The sequence below is a fragment of the Mirounga leonina genome, unplaced genomic scaffold, assembly GCF_011800145.1.
Source record: "Mirounga leonina isolate KUSES-001 unplaced genomic scaffold, KU_Mleo_1.0 Mir_53, whole genome shotgun sequence".
Classification (NCBI taxonomy): domain Eukaryota; kingdom Metazoa; phylum Chordata; class Mammalia; order Carnivora; family Phocidae; genus Mirounga; species Mirounga leonina.
In genome coordinates this window covers 9,416,068-9,434,602 of record NW_023270807.1, presented here as the reverse complement: position 1 = coordinate 9,434,602, position 18,535 = coordinate 9,416,068, and the positions used below count along the sequence as shown (strand labels likewise).

Genomic DNA, 18,535 nt, shown 5'->3' with positions numbered 1-18,535 from the left:
TGAATGGAATGAAGAATATCTAATTGTATGCAGAATAAACCAAAGCTATCTCCTTGCAACCAAGCTGCTGGTTCGCTATGGAAAAGGATACATGCATCAAGACAAATTGTAAACAACCAAGACTCCCAAGAAGGTGATGCAGTATTTCTTTATATTTATTCTAAAGAGATGCTCTAAAATGTGGGAAATCCTCCAAATACTGGGGAAACTATGGGCAAGAAGATGGATGTAACGAATCAGGGTGTCTGCAGCCATCAAAATTATTATGGGGACTATGTAAGCAACAATGAGAAAAATCTTGATGTAAAGTGAAGAATACAGCAGGAACAAAACTACATCTAAATATCAACTGTCATCAAGTTTTAACATGTTAATGAAAAAAGACAGGTGGTGAACTGGTGAGTTTTTTTCTTCTTGCGTAATTCTCTATTTTCCAAATCTTCTGTAACACTGTTTGGTTCACCAGATATTGAGGACTACTAATATATGGTTTTAAAGATCTTAAAATGAAAACTCACCCCACTTCTCCTGCACTCAAGAAGCTCACAGTCCTGGCTGGCGGGGGGCGGATTGGGGTGAGCAGAGAGGGAAGGGAAGAAAAGGGGGAGGAGACAACTGAAGGAGACAGTAATACAGACAAGGGATAGCCCACTCATAGGGCATGGCTCAGAGGTTTCCCAGGGAAAGCAAAGATTGAAGAACCATCATAAAGAGGAGTCTGTTCGGGGCACTCTAACAGAGAGGAAGGCCTGGGAATTAGCATTTGGGGACTGGCAATGATTCTGCCAGCTTGGACCATGGATGTGGGGATTGGTAGGAGGTGATGATGGAGAAACAAGTTAAGAAGTTTAAGAGATAGGGGCGCCTGGCTGGCTCAGTCGGTACAGTATGTAACTCTTGATCCTGGAGTTTTCAGTTTGAGCCCCACACTGGGTACAGAAATTACTTAAACAAATAAATAAACTTAAAAAAAAAAGGTTTAAGAGATATAGTCACTGTTACTTTTTGGAGGAACCCTCTGATACTGTATTAATAAGGAAAAAGATTCAGGGTAGAGACTGCTATAATAATCTAGGCAAGAAACGATATGAACCAAACAAGTAGAAGTACAAATGAAAGGGACAGGACAAATATATAGGAGAGGAATTCAACAAATTCTGCTGACCAACTGGATGGATATGTAGATTGCCTTTTTAATAATCAACAAATTACCAACTCTTATTTACTGTAGCAAAAAGTATCACAGTCAACTCTGATATATTATAACATTATATCATATATCTTATAGTTAAGAATTACCATTCTGCTGATTTACTATAAAGATACAATTCAGGACAGTTTTAATACCAGGTTTACTTCCAGATATTCCAAGTCCAAAGTGGTTTAGGTTATTTCTATTTTTAAAAAGTTCCAAAGAGGATTTTAATGCACAACCCCTAGTTGAGTACCTCTGATACACAAACTATATTCTTTAAACCATAAAAAAGGGTCCTGAGACTCTAGTGTTTGCAATGAAAACAAAAGTCAACAAATTAACTAGTTGTTGAGTGATCATACTGAACTGTATTTTCTATACTGGTTGTTTCTTGGTTAGGCTCTTACATCTGTGTTGTCAATCTTGGCGCCTAAGAAGTTGTTTTTTTTTGTTTTTTTGTTTTTTTAAGATTTTATTAGAGAGCACAAGCAGGAGGAGCAGCAGGCAGAGGGAGAAGCAGGCTCCCTGCTGAGCGGGGAGCCCGATGCCGGACTCGATCCCAGGATCCTGAGATCATGACCTGAGCTGAAGGCAGCTGCTTAACCAACTGAGCCACCCAGGCATCCCCACCTAAGAAGTGTTTTACAAAATATTAATGCCCGGGGCCTAGCTCCAGAGACTAATTTAATTGACCCATGGAGAGCCCAGGCATTTTTTAAACTCCCCATGTGATTCTACATGAATGAAATTACATGATTTTGCTCTTAAGTGCACTTTTATGATTTTCAACTTGCAGAGCAGGCAGTGTATCACACTGACACTAACTACAGTAAAAATTAGCAAGCTTTGTATATTCTTTCTTCATTCTTCTCAGTAGTAAATGTACTATTTTGACATTAATCTGTACTTATTTACATATTGCTCATAAAAGGTAGTCAAATGTGGTAGAGGGTATGTTCTGTTTTATACTTCTAATTCTAGCATTAAAAATTCAAGAACAAGAACTGTTTTTAGTTTTTTTCCACTTTTCATGTGTTTAATCAAGATCTCTGGATGAGAAGAACTCAAACCTATTTAAAAGAAAATCATGAAAAATTAAACAACAAACATTACTTCTTCACTATTATTACAGAAAATGGGTTTTACTATGAAAGGAGTGATGAACATCTGCTTACATAACCATTTCAGGTTTTTAAGATTAAAAAAAAAACCACTGGATTTCTATTCCACCATTCCGTGAACTGAGTAAACGGACAACTTACCAGTCTGCAAGGCAAAGGACCAAATAATGGTTTATCTTCATCACTTAAAATTCTTTCTGCAGATTAAAAATGGTTAAGATGATAAATACACTGGATATTATGTATATCTGAAAGCACAATATTGTCAGGTTTTGAAATCTTTAAGTCATTTCACAAGAATTAACTCTGAATGAAAAGTAAAATTGAAAACACATCCTCTCAACTGACAAGAAGCTATAAGCACTACCAAAATGAGTTCTCTGTTGCTGTGCTTAATTTATAAACTGTCAATCTAATATTTTGTCAGTATATACTTCCTGCTTCAAAGTCTTTATTTCTTCAGATTATTGCCACTTTAAACATCTCATTTGAAAATACAGGCTTCCACACAAAATTCATGTTAGCACATGCTTGTGACTTAAAGAGAGACACAATTGTAAATCTCTTACCTACGCTTTGGATGGTGTATGCACAACTACCCCAACACATTATAGGCACACGGGGATCCTCCTCATTGGGATGAACCTTTAGTCCCACCTTATAAGTAGCAGTTCCAAATGTTGTTAGCATTTCTTTTATGCTCTCAGAATAAGGGTTCCTGAAGTGAACATGTATAGAATTAGCTCAAAACAATACGCTCATGTTAATCAAATGGTTCAGTTTCTTAACAGCCATTTGCTATGTTGGAATTGAACCACTGAAACTATTTAAAAATAGAGTGTGCAAAGCGGGAATTAAAGACATGCAAACTGTCTCTGCCTGAGAGGAGTTATACTTTATTTTGGTGGGCGGGGGTGAGGCCCAAGGCTGAAAACAAGCTATCTGGTGGAAGCCTACATAACAAAGGACCCTTGACCTCTTTCTCCATCTTAAGAATACTGGCAATGTATACCCACTGTCATACATTTTAGTTTCTCCAGGGAAGAATCCTCAGGGGTAAGCCATTTTACACACTGGCATTTGGGGATCCCAAGTAAAAGACCAGTGGGGGCCTGATCATTTCCCCATGAAGTTCACAGGTCAGCAAGCTCCAGCTTGCCCACCAGGTATCCAAGGAGCTTCTGAGTGACTTATTCTTGAATAGCCACCCGAGGAACGGTAAACATTTAAGGAAAGAATCAAACATCAAAGAGATAAACCCAAACAAACTGGCAGAAAAAAAGAATACAGGGAAAACAGAGACAGTACAGAAACCAGCAAACTTGTGAGAAATTTAGAGGATCAGTCCAAGAGGGCCAACACTGAGCTAACAGTAAGACTATCTCAAAGAAGATTGTCTAAGAAACAGAAAACGATTTTCACAACTGAAGGACATGAATCTTCAAAGAGTCTACTGAAAATGTAGCAAAATGGATGAGGAAAAGATCCATATACCAAGGAACATCATAGAGAAATTTTTAGTACACTGGGAATTAAAGGGAAGATCCCAACAGTTTCCAGAAGTAATAGCTACAAAGGAATAGGAATCAGAATAGAGTTAATTTCTCAACAGATGCTACTTTCAAAATCTAGATGAAAAACTACTTCTAACCTACAATTCTATACCCAGGCCATCAACCAAACAAATGAACAAATGTATTTTCAGACATGAAAATTTAACACCCAGGCACCCTTCCTTAGGAATCTGCTGAAGGGTGCACCTGTGCAAAACAAGGGAGTAAATCAAGAAAGAGCACGATATGAGATGCACGGCAATATGAGGGGTATGGCCAGGAGAAGTCTCGGGGTGACAACTGTGCCTTGTCCTGATCAGTACAGGAGGACACAGGTTGCTGGAGGATCCAGAACAGATCATCTGATGTATCTGAGCACTTTAGAAAAGCTACTGCTAGACATCTGACAGATCTATTACACCATGGGTGTCTGTGGGGGGAAGTAATACACACATAGAAAACCAAGTACATGAAAGATATAAGGTGATTATTAACCACCAAAAAGACAAAATAATATAAGGAAATAATATCATAACACATAACTTCTATCAGTAGAGACAATCATAATGTAAAAATTGCCAACCAATTTAACTAAAAACTGAAATTACTTGGACACTGGTGAGGAGCAGTGGATAGCGCAGAGGTTAAGGGTTGAATTTTAAATTGCCAGTCAACAGAAAGAGAATGGTTTAAAAATGATAAATCAAGAGACCATCAACTAAGCATTTTAATTAGAAATATGGAAGGCAGAAGAAATAAACAGTATCATAGGACTCCTCCATGGGGAGGGAGGTAGGGGATGTGGGAGGCAAAGGACCGAGGGTTTTCTTGAGTTACTTAGTATATGCCAGGCATGGCATCCAAGTGGCTTTACATACGTCATGTTACTTTATCTTCACAACACTGACAAGGTAAGTATCAGTACTCTCACTTTACACATGAGGAAACTGAGGTACAGAGAGGTCAAGCAATTTGAAAAGAGTCGCACAGCTAGTAAGTAGTGGTGCTGGGGATTGAATCAAGCAGTTGCAGTTTGGCTCTAGAATCTATACTACACGTTATAATTAATTTACTTAAAACAGTGCTGAAAATATTCTGGTTTTGATCCTGGGTTACTAAGACACTGGTAGAGCCATCGCCAGAAATATGAAAGTCGGAAGGAAAGCACAGGACTTGGTGGGGAAGCTGAACAGTTTAGAATTAGATGTACTGATTAGTTGTTGCCGGGGAGAGCCAGGTGAAGGGTAGAGCAGGGAGTCAGCAATGCAGACTAGGAGAGGTTGGTGACAGTAAAGCATGTCACATGGTTCTTTGGTTTTTATCAATATACCCGCAATAAATACCATCATGTAATCCTTAAACCTCAGATTTCAAGATCAATGTCTTATAATATTTTGCTCCCTAGTTTGACAAATCATATTCTAACCACCTCATTTTTCATTTCAAGTAGAACAAGTTTGAAAGAAATCAAATAATATACTCACTTAGGATGAAAATCAGGCCTAAACCCTTCAGGGAGCTGCAATTCATCCATATTTTCTGAATTCTTTGAAGAAGCAGTATCTAAAGAAATAAGCATTTTATATTATTATTCATCAGTCTACAGTAGTTCTGTACATTTCAGTCATAAATTTCATTCTAAATATAGGTAGGTCAAAGAAATTAAAAAATGACAGGAAAGATTCCCATTAATAACAACTGTCCTAAGGTACATTCGAAGCATGAGAAATACTACTGCTGATTGACCAAGGCACCTTTTGCAGTCGACTACGCTTTTCCTAATAGTATAGCCACTAGAACACAGCTAGGGAAGGTAAGGAGAGTATGCTATTTTGTTTTAATAAAAACCAATGATATAAATTCTGCTCAGACTGCTTTCCTGCGAGGTCGTTAAGTGCAGTACATATTTATGAAACTTGAGAAGTCTATGGTAATGCCAACAATAAAGTGAGTCAGCCCACCACAAACTAAAGCTGGCTCTGCAACATTCAGTTACATTCCCCCACCCCCAGAAGCTCTTCAATAAAATGGGGGAATTAAGTGAGAAGTATTTATTATAAACTTCACATGAGCTTGTATGTTTTTCAAGGAATAAGGAATACTGTAGTAAAGTCAAAATTAGTTCATTAAGACAAAGAAAATTAGAGTAAGTCAAATTTTAAAATGAGAGGTTTCACTTTTAAAATAGTCTTAAATAACTTCTTCTGGAGCTACATTTTCCAATGATCTCAGACTTTAGGGGAAAAATGAACTTATGAGAACTTACTAGGAGTACTTTCTTCTTTCCTAAGAACCTGTAATGCTTTTATTTGCTGAGAGATTGTTCTAATCCACTGAGTCAGTTTTGGTTGGTCTGAAATATTTAACCTGCTAGAGAAGATTATAGAGACTGTTTAGTATTCTGTTGCGGCTGCTTAGTTTAAGATACAAAAAGACTCTTTAAATGCTCATGGGCATAATAATTTAAACATACTTCAAATATTAAAAAAAAAAAAGCTAGGGGAAAATCTGGCACCTTATAAAAATAATAGATATTTGCCAATGGAAATGAAAAGATATTTGTTACTATGATGCTAGTATTATTTGTCAAAAATTTCACTTTTTTCACAGTACTGGAATTTTAATAATATTAAAATTCTAAGAAATAATATTTCTTAGACAATCACAGCACCACCACTAATATTTATTATTATGTGACAAACACTTAGTAAAAGCATTTTACAGTACTAGACTTAATCCTCAAAATACTCTTATGTAATAGGTTACATTATTTTCCCCATTTTACAGATGAGGAGACTGAGGTTTAGAGCTATGTAACTTGACTAAGACTACATAAAAGGACAGATCTGGCATTCAAACCCAGTTATATCAGACTCCAAAAAAACCTGTTTCTTCATGACTACGATGTAATTGACCTTCATGGGAAAAACAAAAACAAAAACAAAAGTGATGTATGAAACACAACAAAGGTAATTTTTTTTCTTCTTATACGCAGTGAATCCTTAATCTAACAATGATTAATTTATCAGTTCAAATGCAGATGTAAGTCACCATGATTAAAAAGCATGAGCTTACACTCAAATCTCCTAGTGTTTTAAGAAGATTTTGTGGTAGCATAAACTAAGACACCATAGTTTGAATTCCTAAAACTGAAAAGAACTTTGCTTTGAGTTGAATCCAAATAGCACAGAAATTAATAGATGATTTATATTCACAAAACTTAAATTAGTATTTGTGCATGTAAGGTAGATAGCGTAATTCTAAACTGAGATATAAAAACCAGCTTTGAATAGCAACAGTATCAAATTCATATTTGAAATGAGAATGTCCAACAGTTCTATTAACTAGAAGCATTCTAGAAATTTGAAATAACATAAAAATAACAAAAATCTTCCATTTTAAAAACAACAGATTTTCATTTTTTTGGCCCAACTCCTGAAGGTATTACCAGCCAGTAAATTGTAAAAAATTATATTTGTTAGAATATTCAATAAATTCAGCTGAAGTAGCTCCTCCATCCCCTATCAATTTACTGAACATACCTTGTAAAGTATGAGGAAGATATTTAAAGTAGAGTCCTAGGACTAAAGGAGATCGTTTTCATAAACACACAGGAATTTTACACCTTCTATAATGTATACAGATGACCAAGAAACTATTAAATTTTGGCCTGTTCCTTTCTAAGAACCAAAATTGTATTTCACAGGTCTACCAGAAGAAATGATTACATGAAAAAAAGTAACTGGAAAACATAAATGTGATTATCTAGAGTGATTTCTCCCCTCTCTGGTTTATCATCTCATTATCTTCAAAGGAAAACTACTGCTTAAATACAAAGGTTTTATGGGCCCAAACTTACCTGTTAAAAATATTTCGTGGAGGAAGCAGTAGAGGAATTACAGTATTACTCAAGCACTCACAGAGGGGACAAAGGAATTCTCCATTTTCCACATCGTAGCTGGTATGTAAGCGCAATCTCTGTTGCCTTCGCTGTTCTTTAGCTTGAACGGAATCAAAATACCTTTACAATTAGAGAACATGAGGTATCAAAAACAACGGTAATTTTTCTCAATGAGAGCCACAAGCTTCAACGTTTTAACTAATTTGTTTCCACAATACAAGAAATAAAATCTTCACATTTCTTGGTCCCAGTGCTGTCTTGTCACTTTCCCAAGGTCAGTGGCTATTTGCTAGCAGAAGTGCGTGATCACTGAATGAGCATAGTGCTAAGATAATAGCATTGATTTGTTGGTTTTGCAGGAGAATAGAAAGCACCAAAGTAGAACAAATTTGAGGTTATCCCATCTTAGGTCGGGGAGCCAGGACAATCTCAGGAAGTAACAAGGCAAGTGCTAATACCTTTAGAGTCAAGAGTGAACACCCTGGAAAGACATCACTCATCTAGGGTTTATGCCACCGTAAAAATCTTTTTCTTCGTTCAATTTGTTAGCTAATACAGATCCCCACATTAAAAGATATATCTGATATACTATGAAGTTTCTAAATTACTCCATTAACATGTATGACAAAGCAGCTCAATTTTAATTGTTATTAGCAAGTGATATGCAGGTTTTTCTTCAGCATCTCTAGTTCTTTCTCTCTTTTTCTAGACTGAAATGTCCTTTATTTAAAAAGTTAATTTTGAACCTTTGGATAAGCTTCTCTTGACTAATATTAAGAATATAAATTACCTTTGCCAACAATGGGCATGCATAATGTGCCCACAGCTACCAGTGTGTGTTCCGCAAGACAGATCAGGGTGCATGAATAATGGATCATATTTTTCTGCATTACAAAACAAACAAAAAACAAAACAAAACAAAAAACCAAGCATTTAATCTTCCTATAATAAATGCACAACTTTAAATTGTGAAATCCTTGATAAGGAGTTGTAAACTTGAAATGAAAGGCTAGTTTATTCCTTCAAGATACCAGTAATTTATGCAAGACCCTGGATTATTTAGAAAGCAAGACTCTCTAATTTTTACTATCCTGAGCAAATGAAACATCCCTGAATTGTTAACTGAAACTGGAATTCTGTATTATGTATATCTACTCTTTTGAACATTCCACGCTTTCAGGGCACTGAGAGACTCCCATTCCCTCCAAAAGCCCCAAGCTTGTTAAGAGGGATATTCTTCATGGGGCTGCCTTTAATACTTTAGGGCAGCTGGGTCATAATATCTGCAATAAAAAAGGTGTTTTGGCAATAACGGGGTGCCCCCTAAAGAAGATTCTGCCTAAAGACACTCATGCAAAGAACAGTCACAATCACTGTACCAGAACCAAAGTGGGAGCAAAATGTCCAGGACAGCAGCCCAGATGGGAAAAAATAATTAATTTGGACACTCTTCTGTTCTGGTGCTAATTTTTTATATTCAAAGGAGATGAAAACATGAAGACAAATTAAGATGGGTGCCTGGCTTTTTAGAATTTTTTGAATTCTCTACATAAATTAGTATGATCTTAGAAATTCATAACATTTTATAAAGAATTACTCGTTTCAATTTGCTTTATATACTACAACAGTGCAAATGTCATAGCATAAAGAAAATCTTTCCAGATATAAGCTGTGAGAGCATTTGGAAAACCTTCTTATGGCCAAAATAACTAAATAAAATTGATAACTTTAATCTTTGGCCTGGAATGAAATTTATAAATTGCTGAGTTCAAATGATCATTTTTTAAGATGAAGCAGACCAATCTTTCTCAACTAGGTGCTTGAGAGCCACACTGTGAAGACTTTCCTTATGGAGAAAAGGCTATCCTACCTGTGGGTTTTCAATTCTACGATGTAAAAGGTACTTGCTAAATAAGTGCTTTGGAAATTAAGACACAGTTCCCACTCTCAAGAAGTTTACTGGAATTGTTGAGGCATATGCACACATAAACAAGTCTAAGAGTAGAGATATAAAAGTGTCTGTGGTGGAAACAATAATGTGTAGCTTAGATGCCCCTGGAGGAATAATGATTCACTCCCCCTCCTTAGCAGCTGGAAGAGGGCACGCTTCACCGTTATTCTTCTTGAAGTGGCAACTGCTTCGCTCAAAGTCACACCTCTTTGCAGGGGTGGCCCACAGCCAGTCACGGATCAGTGTTGGGGTGTAAAGACCCAATTCCCCGTGCTCTAACTCAGGATACCTCCGAAGGGCCATCTAGCTCCAGAGTTCCGATGGGGTGCAATGAAGCCTTTGGGGGATTGCATTAAAGCTCAACTTCTCCCTTTGCCCACACCTGCTCCCTTCCTCTCCATTCCACAGATGTTGATTCCAAGGCTCTCCCAAATAAATGTCCTGCATGGTAATCTCTATTTTAAGAGTCTGCTTTCTGGGGAACCATATCAGTGATATTATCACTACTTTGTATCAGAATCTGGCTCAAGGACTACTTCTCACATAGGTAACTCACACAACTGTTCCCAAGAGATCCCACTTTGGATCTATCCAGGAGACAAAATTATTATTATTTCAGTGTGCCAACTAATTATTAGGACTTCACAAGTGTATTGAAGAATGGGAAAGATTGTTAAGCATCAAGTACATTAATGCTGTATCACACAGAAAAGCTTTCTTTTGAATCCCTGTTATTTACCAGCTATTGAATTCATGACTGATACTTAACTTTCTGGAGTGTTTCCACATCTGTCAACTGGAAAATTCTGTCTAAGACAGCTGCCTAATAACCCTCCGGAGTTATTATTAGCTTAATAAAACTTCTGTGCCACACTGAGTGGCAGTCATTAAGAGGGAGGAGAGGATCTAGCTATGACTTACCTGGATCCTGAATGAATTTACTCCTGTTTTTTGATAATACAGTTGATCTTTGAACAAATGCTGCCAGAACCATTGCCTTGCTCTCCACCTTCACCTCTTGCTCCTCTTGACACAATATACAGGTAACAAACTGTCTCTGTTCAGGGACCTGAGTTTGTGCTGGGCCCAATGCTGTAAGTGCCATATCCGAAACCACTGGACTGCAATAAAAGGGTACAAGTTTTATTAATGAGCCTAAGAAGTTTCCATTTAAATCATAAAACAGCAGACTTTAGGTATGTACATATTCAACACATGTGGTTTTGATGATTTGAACTGGCATTCATATATATCAAACCATCTCCTGTAATCCTCACAGCAATCCAATATGCAACACAGAAGCCAGACACTCAGGTAACTGAGCCTAGTGCACTCATTCTTTATTTTTCTTTTTTAAGATTTATTTATTTGAAAAAGAGAGAGCAGGGGCGCCTGGGTGGCTCAGTCGTTAAGTGTCTGCCTTTGGCTCAGGTCATGATCCCAGGGTCCTGGGATCGAGCCCCACACCGGGCTCCCTGCTTGGCGGGAAGCCTGCTTCTCCCTCTCCCACTCTCCCTGCTTGTGTTCCCTCTCTCTGTCAAATAAATAAAATCTTTAAAAAAAAAAAAAGAAAAAGAGAGAGCAAGTGAGTGAGTGGGAGAGAATCTCAAGCAGACTACCCGCTGAGCACGGAGCCTGACACAAGGCTGGATCTCACGACCCTGAGATCATGATCTGAGCCAAAATCAAGAGTTGGATGCTCAATGAACTGAGCTACCCAGGTGCCCTTGTGCACTCATTCTTTTATGAATGTCAAGGGTGTTCTGTGTGAGCGTACACATACTATCTCATTTTGAGTGTACACATGGTATCTCATTTACAGTCAGAGATATACTCATAAACATATACTAATAAACTCAAATTCTAAGAATAATTCCTCTAATTGGAGGTTGTAAAATTTACCTACCAACCCTTCTAAATCACTTTAAGATTAAAAGTGTACTTATAAGGAAAAAAAGCAACATCTTTCCAGTTGAGAACCAATGCGTAAGAGATTAAAAAAATGTTGATTATTTTTTTTACCTATTATCAAGAACAGCAGAGGTAGAGGCATCCAGTTCTAACGTCTGCTGAAAGAGTTCTTTGTTCTCATCAATAAAGTGCCGCTGCATCTCAGACATCTGGGCCATGATCTTTTCTCTGCGCAGTCTGGCAATCTCAGCTTTTCTCTTCCTCTCAGCTTTGTCTTTGTCTCTTGAACTCTAAAAGTATGCTTCATTTAATTAGACCATTAGATGCCAAATGCACATTTCTTCCCCCAAAGCAGAACTACCTTTAATGTAAATACTAATTAAAAACTATTTTATAATCTCACTTATCTAAACAAAAGGTTTTTTAAATCTGTTTTTTTTTTTTTTTAAAAAGAACAGGCAGAGCAAAAAAAATCTGCTACAACAAATAAAGATAAATAGTGGCACATTTTTTGGAATTCACATTTTTTGTGAATAATATAGACTACTGACTTATTACAGATAAATTCAAATGTTTGTAGTGAACTTGCTACAATCCTTCAGTAGGACCACACTTTGCTTCTTGTACCTCTTCCATTATGGTTCCTTCAGTCTCTGCCACGGGACTGGCGGATGAACTCTCTCTTATCTTCTTAATAGTGTTAAAAGTCTACAAAAAATATCAGTTATTTGGAAGCTATGAAATATTATCAAAATTTAAAGATAACAAACATTGAGTGTTTCTCACAAAAAGCAGAGTGATGCTGGAAACTGTACCTTTAATATCCACCTAATCATATCTTTGTGGACATCTAGGTAGGGAGCGTTCTGTAGTGTTTCCAGCATAGCTAGTATGCTAGGGGAGTTGTTTGGTGCTTCACCAGGTTCTAAGGCAGAAAAAAATAAAAGGCACAATAACAACAGCTAACATTTCATAGTGCTTATTACTATGCACAAGAAGATAAGGTTGCTTATAACATCATCTGCCCATGATTTAATTATAGTTCTACTTATTAGAGGTTTTTCAATACTTCTTGAGAATGTGATGTATCTGTACTTTACAAACAAGTTGTTAACTAGAATGCTTTAATCATTCAAAACGAACATCTTACACCAAATGATTAATTTAACATAGCCTTTAGCTATTAAATAAAAACCCAGCTAAAATGTCTACCTGAGATTTTACAAAGTCTAAGAAACGAACTGGATTTACAGGGGACGTATGTGTAAAAATATATCAACTTGTTTTCCTTTTAACAAAACCTAGATTCCATTTTGGGGTGCCTGGGTGGCTCAGTCAGTTGAGAGTCTGCCTTCAGCTCAAGTCATGATCCTAGGGTCCTGGGATCGAGCCCCACGTCGGGCTCCCTGCTTGGCAGGGAGCCTGCTTCTCCCTCTCCTCCCCGCTTGTGCTCTCTCTCACTCTCTGTCACTATCTCTGTCTCTCTTAAATAAATAAAATCTTTATAAAAATTAAAAAAAAATGCATTTCTTCCTCTGTAAGTTATTTCTTGGAGGAAAATACATACAAGTCCAGAGTCTCGAGAGTACACTTAATCTAATGTTAGCTAATTTAGTTTTATAGTCGGAAATGTCCAGTTATTGATTTTCTTGGTTTAAGTGCTGTCATTTGGGCAAAATATTCCTAAGGGGGAAGAGACTGAACTATGTGATCGTTAATATTCTTTCAGATCTCAAGTTCTGTGGCTATAGTTTAGGGATCTGACCCTAAACAGTGTGTTTTAATTATATAAAATGTTTAAAGAGAAATATGAAGAATGTCTAGAGAAAATGATGATTGTTGAAAGAAAGAGAGAGAGACAACGAATCTGGGATTGTGTAGTGATGAGTGGATGAAATCAGGGAGTTTTCGGGTTGGTTATCCTGAAGTAAAAGCGCTGGAGATGAAGGCGGCAAAAGAGACAACGCTAACCCACAGGAAGAACTACTGCCGGAGAAAAGAATAGGGAAAGGCTGGCACCTAAGAACACGGTTTTCAGTGGGGAAAGGCAGTTCCCCTCTTCCTCCCACTTTCCTGGGTGAGGATAAAAAGGGGAAGAATAGAGATCTAGCAGCAAACACGACCATATTATCCATTATACCACCTATAATGGATCATACTACACATTATACCGACTGTTGTAACTCCTAGTACACCACCATCAACTCATTTAAATATCTCAGCAAATGGTTGATTGCAGGTCTGGGGCAGGGCAAGTGTAAGACTGAGCCTGGGTGGCTCAGTTGTTAAGCATCTGCCTTCGGCTGAGGTCATGATCCCAGGGTCCTGGGATCGAGTCCCACATCGGGCTCCCTGCACGGCAGGAAGCCTGCTTCTCCCTCTCCCACTCCCCCTGCTTGTGTCCCTGCTCTCTCTGTCAAATAAATAAATAAAAATCTTTTAAAAAAAAGAAAGCAAGGTGGTGCTCAAATACTAATGGGCTTGGGTCAAAAGGGCAGTGAAGCAAATTGAACAGACTCCCACTGACCAAAATTGGCAGTTTGAGCATCAAAAAGAATCTTTTTTTTTTTTAAGGAAACTTGATCATATGTGACTATAAAACACAGAATAAAAACCCAAGAGTAATATTAAAAACAAAGCACAACAATCCTAAGCAAACAAAAAAGATTCACAGTTGTCACCACTGAAAGCAACTATTAGACCAACTGCTTGTTGTGAAAATCAGTACAGAAAAAGCTTTTCTTTATAGATGAAATATGGCTAAAACAAATGGTTTAAAAAAGTATGCAAATATTAAAGCAAATACAGCAAAATACTAACTACTGAATCTAGGTGGTAGGTATATGGATGTTTACTGTATCAACTCTTGCCTGTATGTTTAAAATTTTTAATAAAAAAAGCTGGGAAAAGTCTCCTGGCCGTCTAAAAAAAGTCACATTACTTTATATGAAAAATGATAATTTAATCCTCTATAGCTAATTTTCTTTTTTTTTTAAAGATTTTTATTTATTTATTTATTTTGAGAAAGAGAGAATGAGAGAGAGAGAGAGCACATGAGAGGGGGAAGGGTCAGAAGGAGAAGCAGACTCCCCGCCAAACAGGGAGGGAGCCCGATGCGGGACTCGATCCAGGGACTCCAGGATCATGACCTGAGCCGAAGGCAGATGCTTAACCAACTGAGCCACCCAGGTACCCCTATAGCTAATTCTCCTATTTTCAATATGTTTTTATAAGATAACAGCAATAATTTAAAAGTGAAATTCTGATAGCATACTTTGTGTTTTTAGAGCGTATCTGAGAATTTAAATGTATGTGCTATACTGATTTCAAGCTAAGGGCACCTCATTAATGTTCTCAGTTTATGAATTTTAAGTATGTGTAGTCCCTAAGTATTTTTATGAAAATACATCAGGATCTCATATAGTACCTTTAAGACAGATGAATACATATAACTTCAGAAATCTGGATTTATTAAAATTTATTTAGAATCTATATGAGCAAATAAGAGGTTATATTACATATTTAAAATCACGAGTATCTTGAATTAATTTAGTAAAAAGTGTATACATACTTGATATCTTCTGAGTGAAGGTAAATGTTACTACATGCTCTTCCGTGACACTGTCTAAATGCTGTTTTTCTTCTTGTAGTGCCATTCCAATTAAATGTAACACCTTGGATAAGATGTTTTATAACTTTTAGTAAATCAAAAACCAAGTACATATTTTTATAAGCAAACACAAAAAAGAATTCACCATTGAAAAAAGATAAAGCAAACCACTAAAAAGTGCAAGAAAAAACAATCTGAAGTACTAATTTTTATTAAGTTCAAACTCTAAATTTCATTTTCTAATAAAAAATTCTCAGTAAGGAAACAAAAATTTCCATGTCAGCTACAAAGAAAATTCAACTGCATATTCTTAGGATAAGTTCATATACATCCCTACACTACAGTCTTTAAAAAAAATCTTCTAAGAATCGGTGGCCAAATAATTAGAGCTGAAAGCATCTACCATGTAATGATCTCTAGTTAAATTTCTCTAAGGATTAAAAATCTTAATCATCTCAGTATGTATCTAATGCCACATAATTTATGAAGATGTTTACAGTTATTCCTTATATCTCACAAAAAATTCCTTACTTCTAAGGAAATATAAAATGATTTTTATTTGCATTTTTATTGCCCTTATCCTGCTCCCCAAATTCTGGAAGGAGATACCTGTGTGTTGTATGTTTCCCCACACAAAGAGCTACTGTGGCTGTCAGAGACTTGGATGAACTAAGTTAGCTTGAAGGACACGAAACAAATGTACACACAAAAGGTAAATGCTGTTCACTCCTTTTTTTCTCCATCATTTCCCACAGATCTTTTGCTCACATAATACTGATAGTCTCTAGTAAACCACAGCTCCATGCTTTTACATTTTAAGTGTCTGTTTATAAATGGGAGGGGAGTGTAAGTGTACACATATCTTAGCCAATGAGACACCTGAGCCTGCTAAGACAATGGAAAGAAAAATAGCTTTGGAAGAAGGCTCTGGAAGAATGCCTTCTTTTTTTTTTTTATTAACATATAATGTATTATTTGTTTCAGGGAATGCTTGCTTTCATTTGCATCCTGGCTTCACAGCTTTCAAGCTAACATGCCTTCAGGGAATCTGTCTGAGCCCAATTTCATCTTTAAAATGGAAAAAAATAGCTTCCCTTTAGAGTTTTGAGAATTGCAAATATTATATGTATGTAAAAGTACTTACCACAGATTAAGGCAGGGAGTAGGCTAATTCCATTAACTGAATAAATACTATTATGTTACTTACTAGTTGAGTAACATGGGCAAGTTAATTGAATCTCACTGAAACCTGACTTCCTCATCTACATAATGGAAAAAGTTGTATCTACCCAAACGGGTGTTGTGTGAATTCAATGAAATAAACAGTTCAAGAATAACTCACATCAAAGCTATAAACTAAAATACAAACAAGGTTCTAGACATGCCACTTAATTAGCTACAGTCTCTGAGTTTCAATTTCTTCAATTATAAAATATAGATACTGATGAACCCACAGGTTTTTTGAGGGGATTAAATAAAAAAAATGTTAAAGATAACACATTATACAAATATCAGAGTACTACATAAACAGAGACATATTATGAACAATCAATGAGAGGAAGACTGGCCAACAAAACCAAGGTAATCACAACCAAGTGGTATTAAAAAACATCTGCCTGGCTATCATTTTCATTGTCAGTCACAAAAGCAGTAACAATATTACATTTCAAATTAAGCTAACACTACATTTTGTGCTAAGTTGTTTATGTATAGATATTGACAAGAATATTTTGGCTTTTACTAAAAAGGCACTAAAATATAAATAATAAATGTTTTCAAACCTACCCTTTGCAGCATGGACTCAGACCAGGCATATCCGTTATGTTCTACAGCCCACTGCAGGACTGTCCTCATGATGCACAACATCACATCTGACTGCAAAATGTTTACCAGACTTGCAAATAGAGGGCAGAATGGAGGCAAAACTGGAGGTGGAAGTGCTGAAAATAAGGTTATTACTGGTTTCTCTTGTAGAACATGCTTAAAAAAAAAACAACAACAACCCTATCTTTTGATAGTCTTCACTCAAAGAATATTCATTAACACATATCTTGAAGCTATATTTTACCTTCTCAAAGTCAAATGCATAAAAACAGCTACACTAATAGCAGCAGTACAAAGGAAAGTCTTTCTTTTCCCTAGAAATGTCCTAGGATCTGAGATAAATCCATTAACCCAGAGGTGACTCAGGACAGCCTATTTCTATATTTGCATATTTATTAGTCTTTTGAATGTTCACTGGGAAAGCATACATTTAAATCTTCCACTTCGCCAAGGATAATCATCATAGTCAATAGAAAACAGCATTTAACAAGTAGAAGAGACAAGAGATTTTTAGAAAGATTAAAAATACCTGTATCTTCCCTGTTGTGTCTTTTCAATTTCCGTTGAGCTTCCTCTGCCTAATAAAAAAGAAATTTGGGACAGGGAATTAGTAATATACAACAACCTAATATCCAAAACACTAAGTTAATCTTTGTCATATTATCTTCTGATTTTAGAAGATATTTACCCTTAGTTTTATAGTGCCTCCCCCCAGCCTCCAAATGATACATCAAGGTTATTTTTTTTCCCCACTACTCACCCCCACCAAGCCCCAAGGAGTTCTTTCTTATTTTAAAATGCAGGGGAAACATGTACAAACCAAACCAAAAGGTTATTTAGGCTTAAGCTCTATGACATGCATCTAAACAAAGCTTCATGTTTAAGTTTAATTAATGCCATTTACAAAAAAGTATTTGAAGGGTAGACTGCTGGAGCACCTGGGTGGCTCAGTCGGTTAAGTGTCAGGCTCTTGATTTCAGCTCAGGTCATGATCTCAGGATCATGAGATTGAGCCCCATGTCAGGCTCTGTGCTCAGTGGGGAGTCTGCTTGAGATTCTCTCCCTCTCCCTTTTCCCCTCCCCCCCACATGTATGTGCAGTCTACCTCTCTCTCAAATAATAAATAAATCTTAAAAAAAAAAAAAAGTAGACTGCTATAAGACAAAACTTAGCCAAGAATCATGCGGAAAATTCCATAAATTAGTATGGAAAAGCATAATGTTAAGTAGTAGCAACTCTGAAATGAGTATAAAATAGTTTAACTGATTATACAGGTTGACAATTTGTCTTCAAAAGCCAATAAAATACAATTATATATGTAAGGTTTATGTATATAATTATATAGATCTTATGTATGTATGTAGCATACATGGCGGGGGGGAACCCAAAAATGTTAGGTGGTGATATTTTAGGTAATCTATACTTTCTTCATTATACCTTTTTCTATTTTTTCAAATTTCCTACAATAA

The 18,535-nt window shown here is 36.4% G+C and overlaps 1 protein-coding gene across 6 annotated transcripts in view; it reads right to left on the bottom strand.

The window, feature by feature from the left end:
• The window catches only part of UBR2 (ubiquitin protein ligase E3 component n-recognin 2), a 117,707-nt gene that overhangs the window by 17,662 nt on the left and 81,510 nt on the right, over nt 1-18,535 (bottom strand). For 3 of the 6 annotated variants that reach the window (XM_034991123.1, XM_034991122.1, XM_034991126.1), the window contains 13 exons: nt 17,596-17,644; nt 17,028-17,182; nt 15,204-15,306; nt 12,448-12,557; nt 12,260-12,340; nt 11,744-11,922; nt 10,643-10,842; nt 8,561-8,654; nt 7,729-7,890; nt 6,136-6,239; nt 5,354-5,432; nt 2,886-3,034; nt 2,458-2,513 (listed from right to left, as the gene is read on the bottom strand). In XM_034991123.1, the coding sequence (XP_034847014.1) occupies nt 2,458-2,513; nt 2,886-3,034; nt 5,354-5,432; nt 6,136-6,239; nt 7,729-7,890; nt 8,561-8,654; nt 10,643-10,842; nt 11,744-11,922; nt 12,260-12,340; nt 12,448-12,557; nt 15,204-15,306; nt 17,028-17,182; nt 17,596-17,644 (1,521 nt within the window). Of the gene's footprint in view, nt 1-2,457; nt 2,514-2,885; nt 3,035-5,353; nt 5,433-6,135; nt 6,240-7,728; nt 7,891-8,560; nt 8,655-10,642; nt 10,843-11,743; nt 11,923-12,259; nt 12,341-12,447; nt 12,558-15,203; nt 15,307-17,027; nt 17,183-17,595; nt 17,645-18,535 lie in introns of those variants that run through there. The other 3 variants (XM_034991125.1, XM_034991127.1, XM_034991128.1) reach the window with 3 other exon arrangements.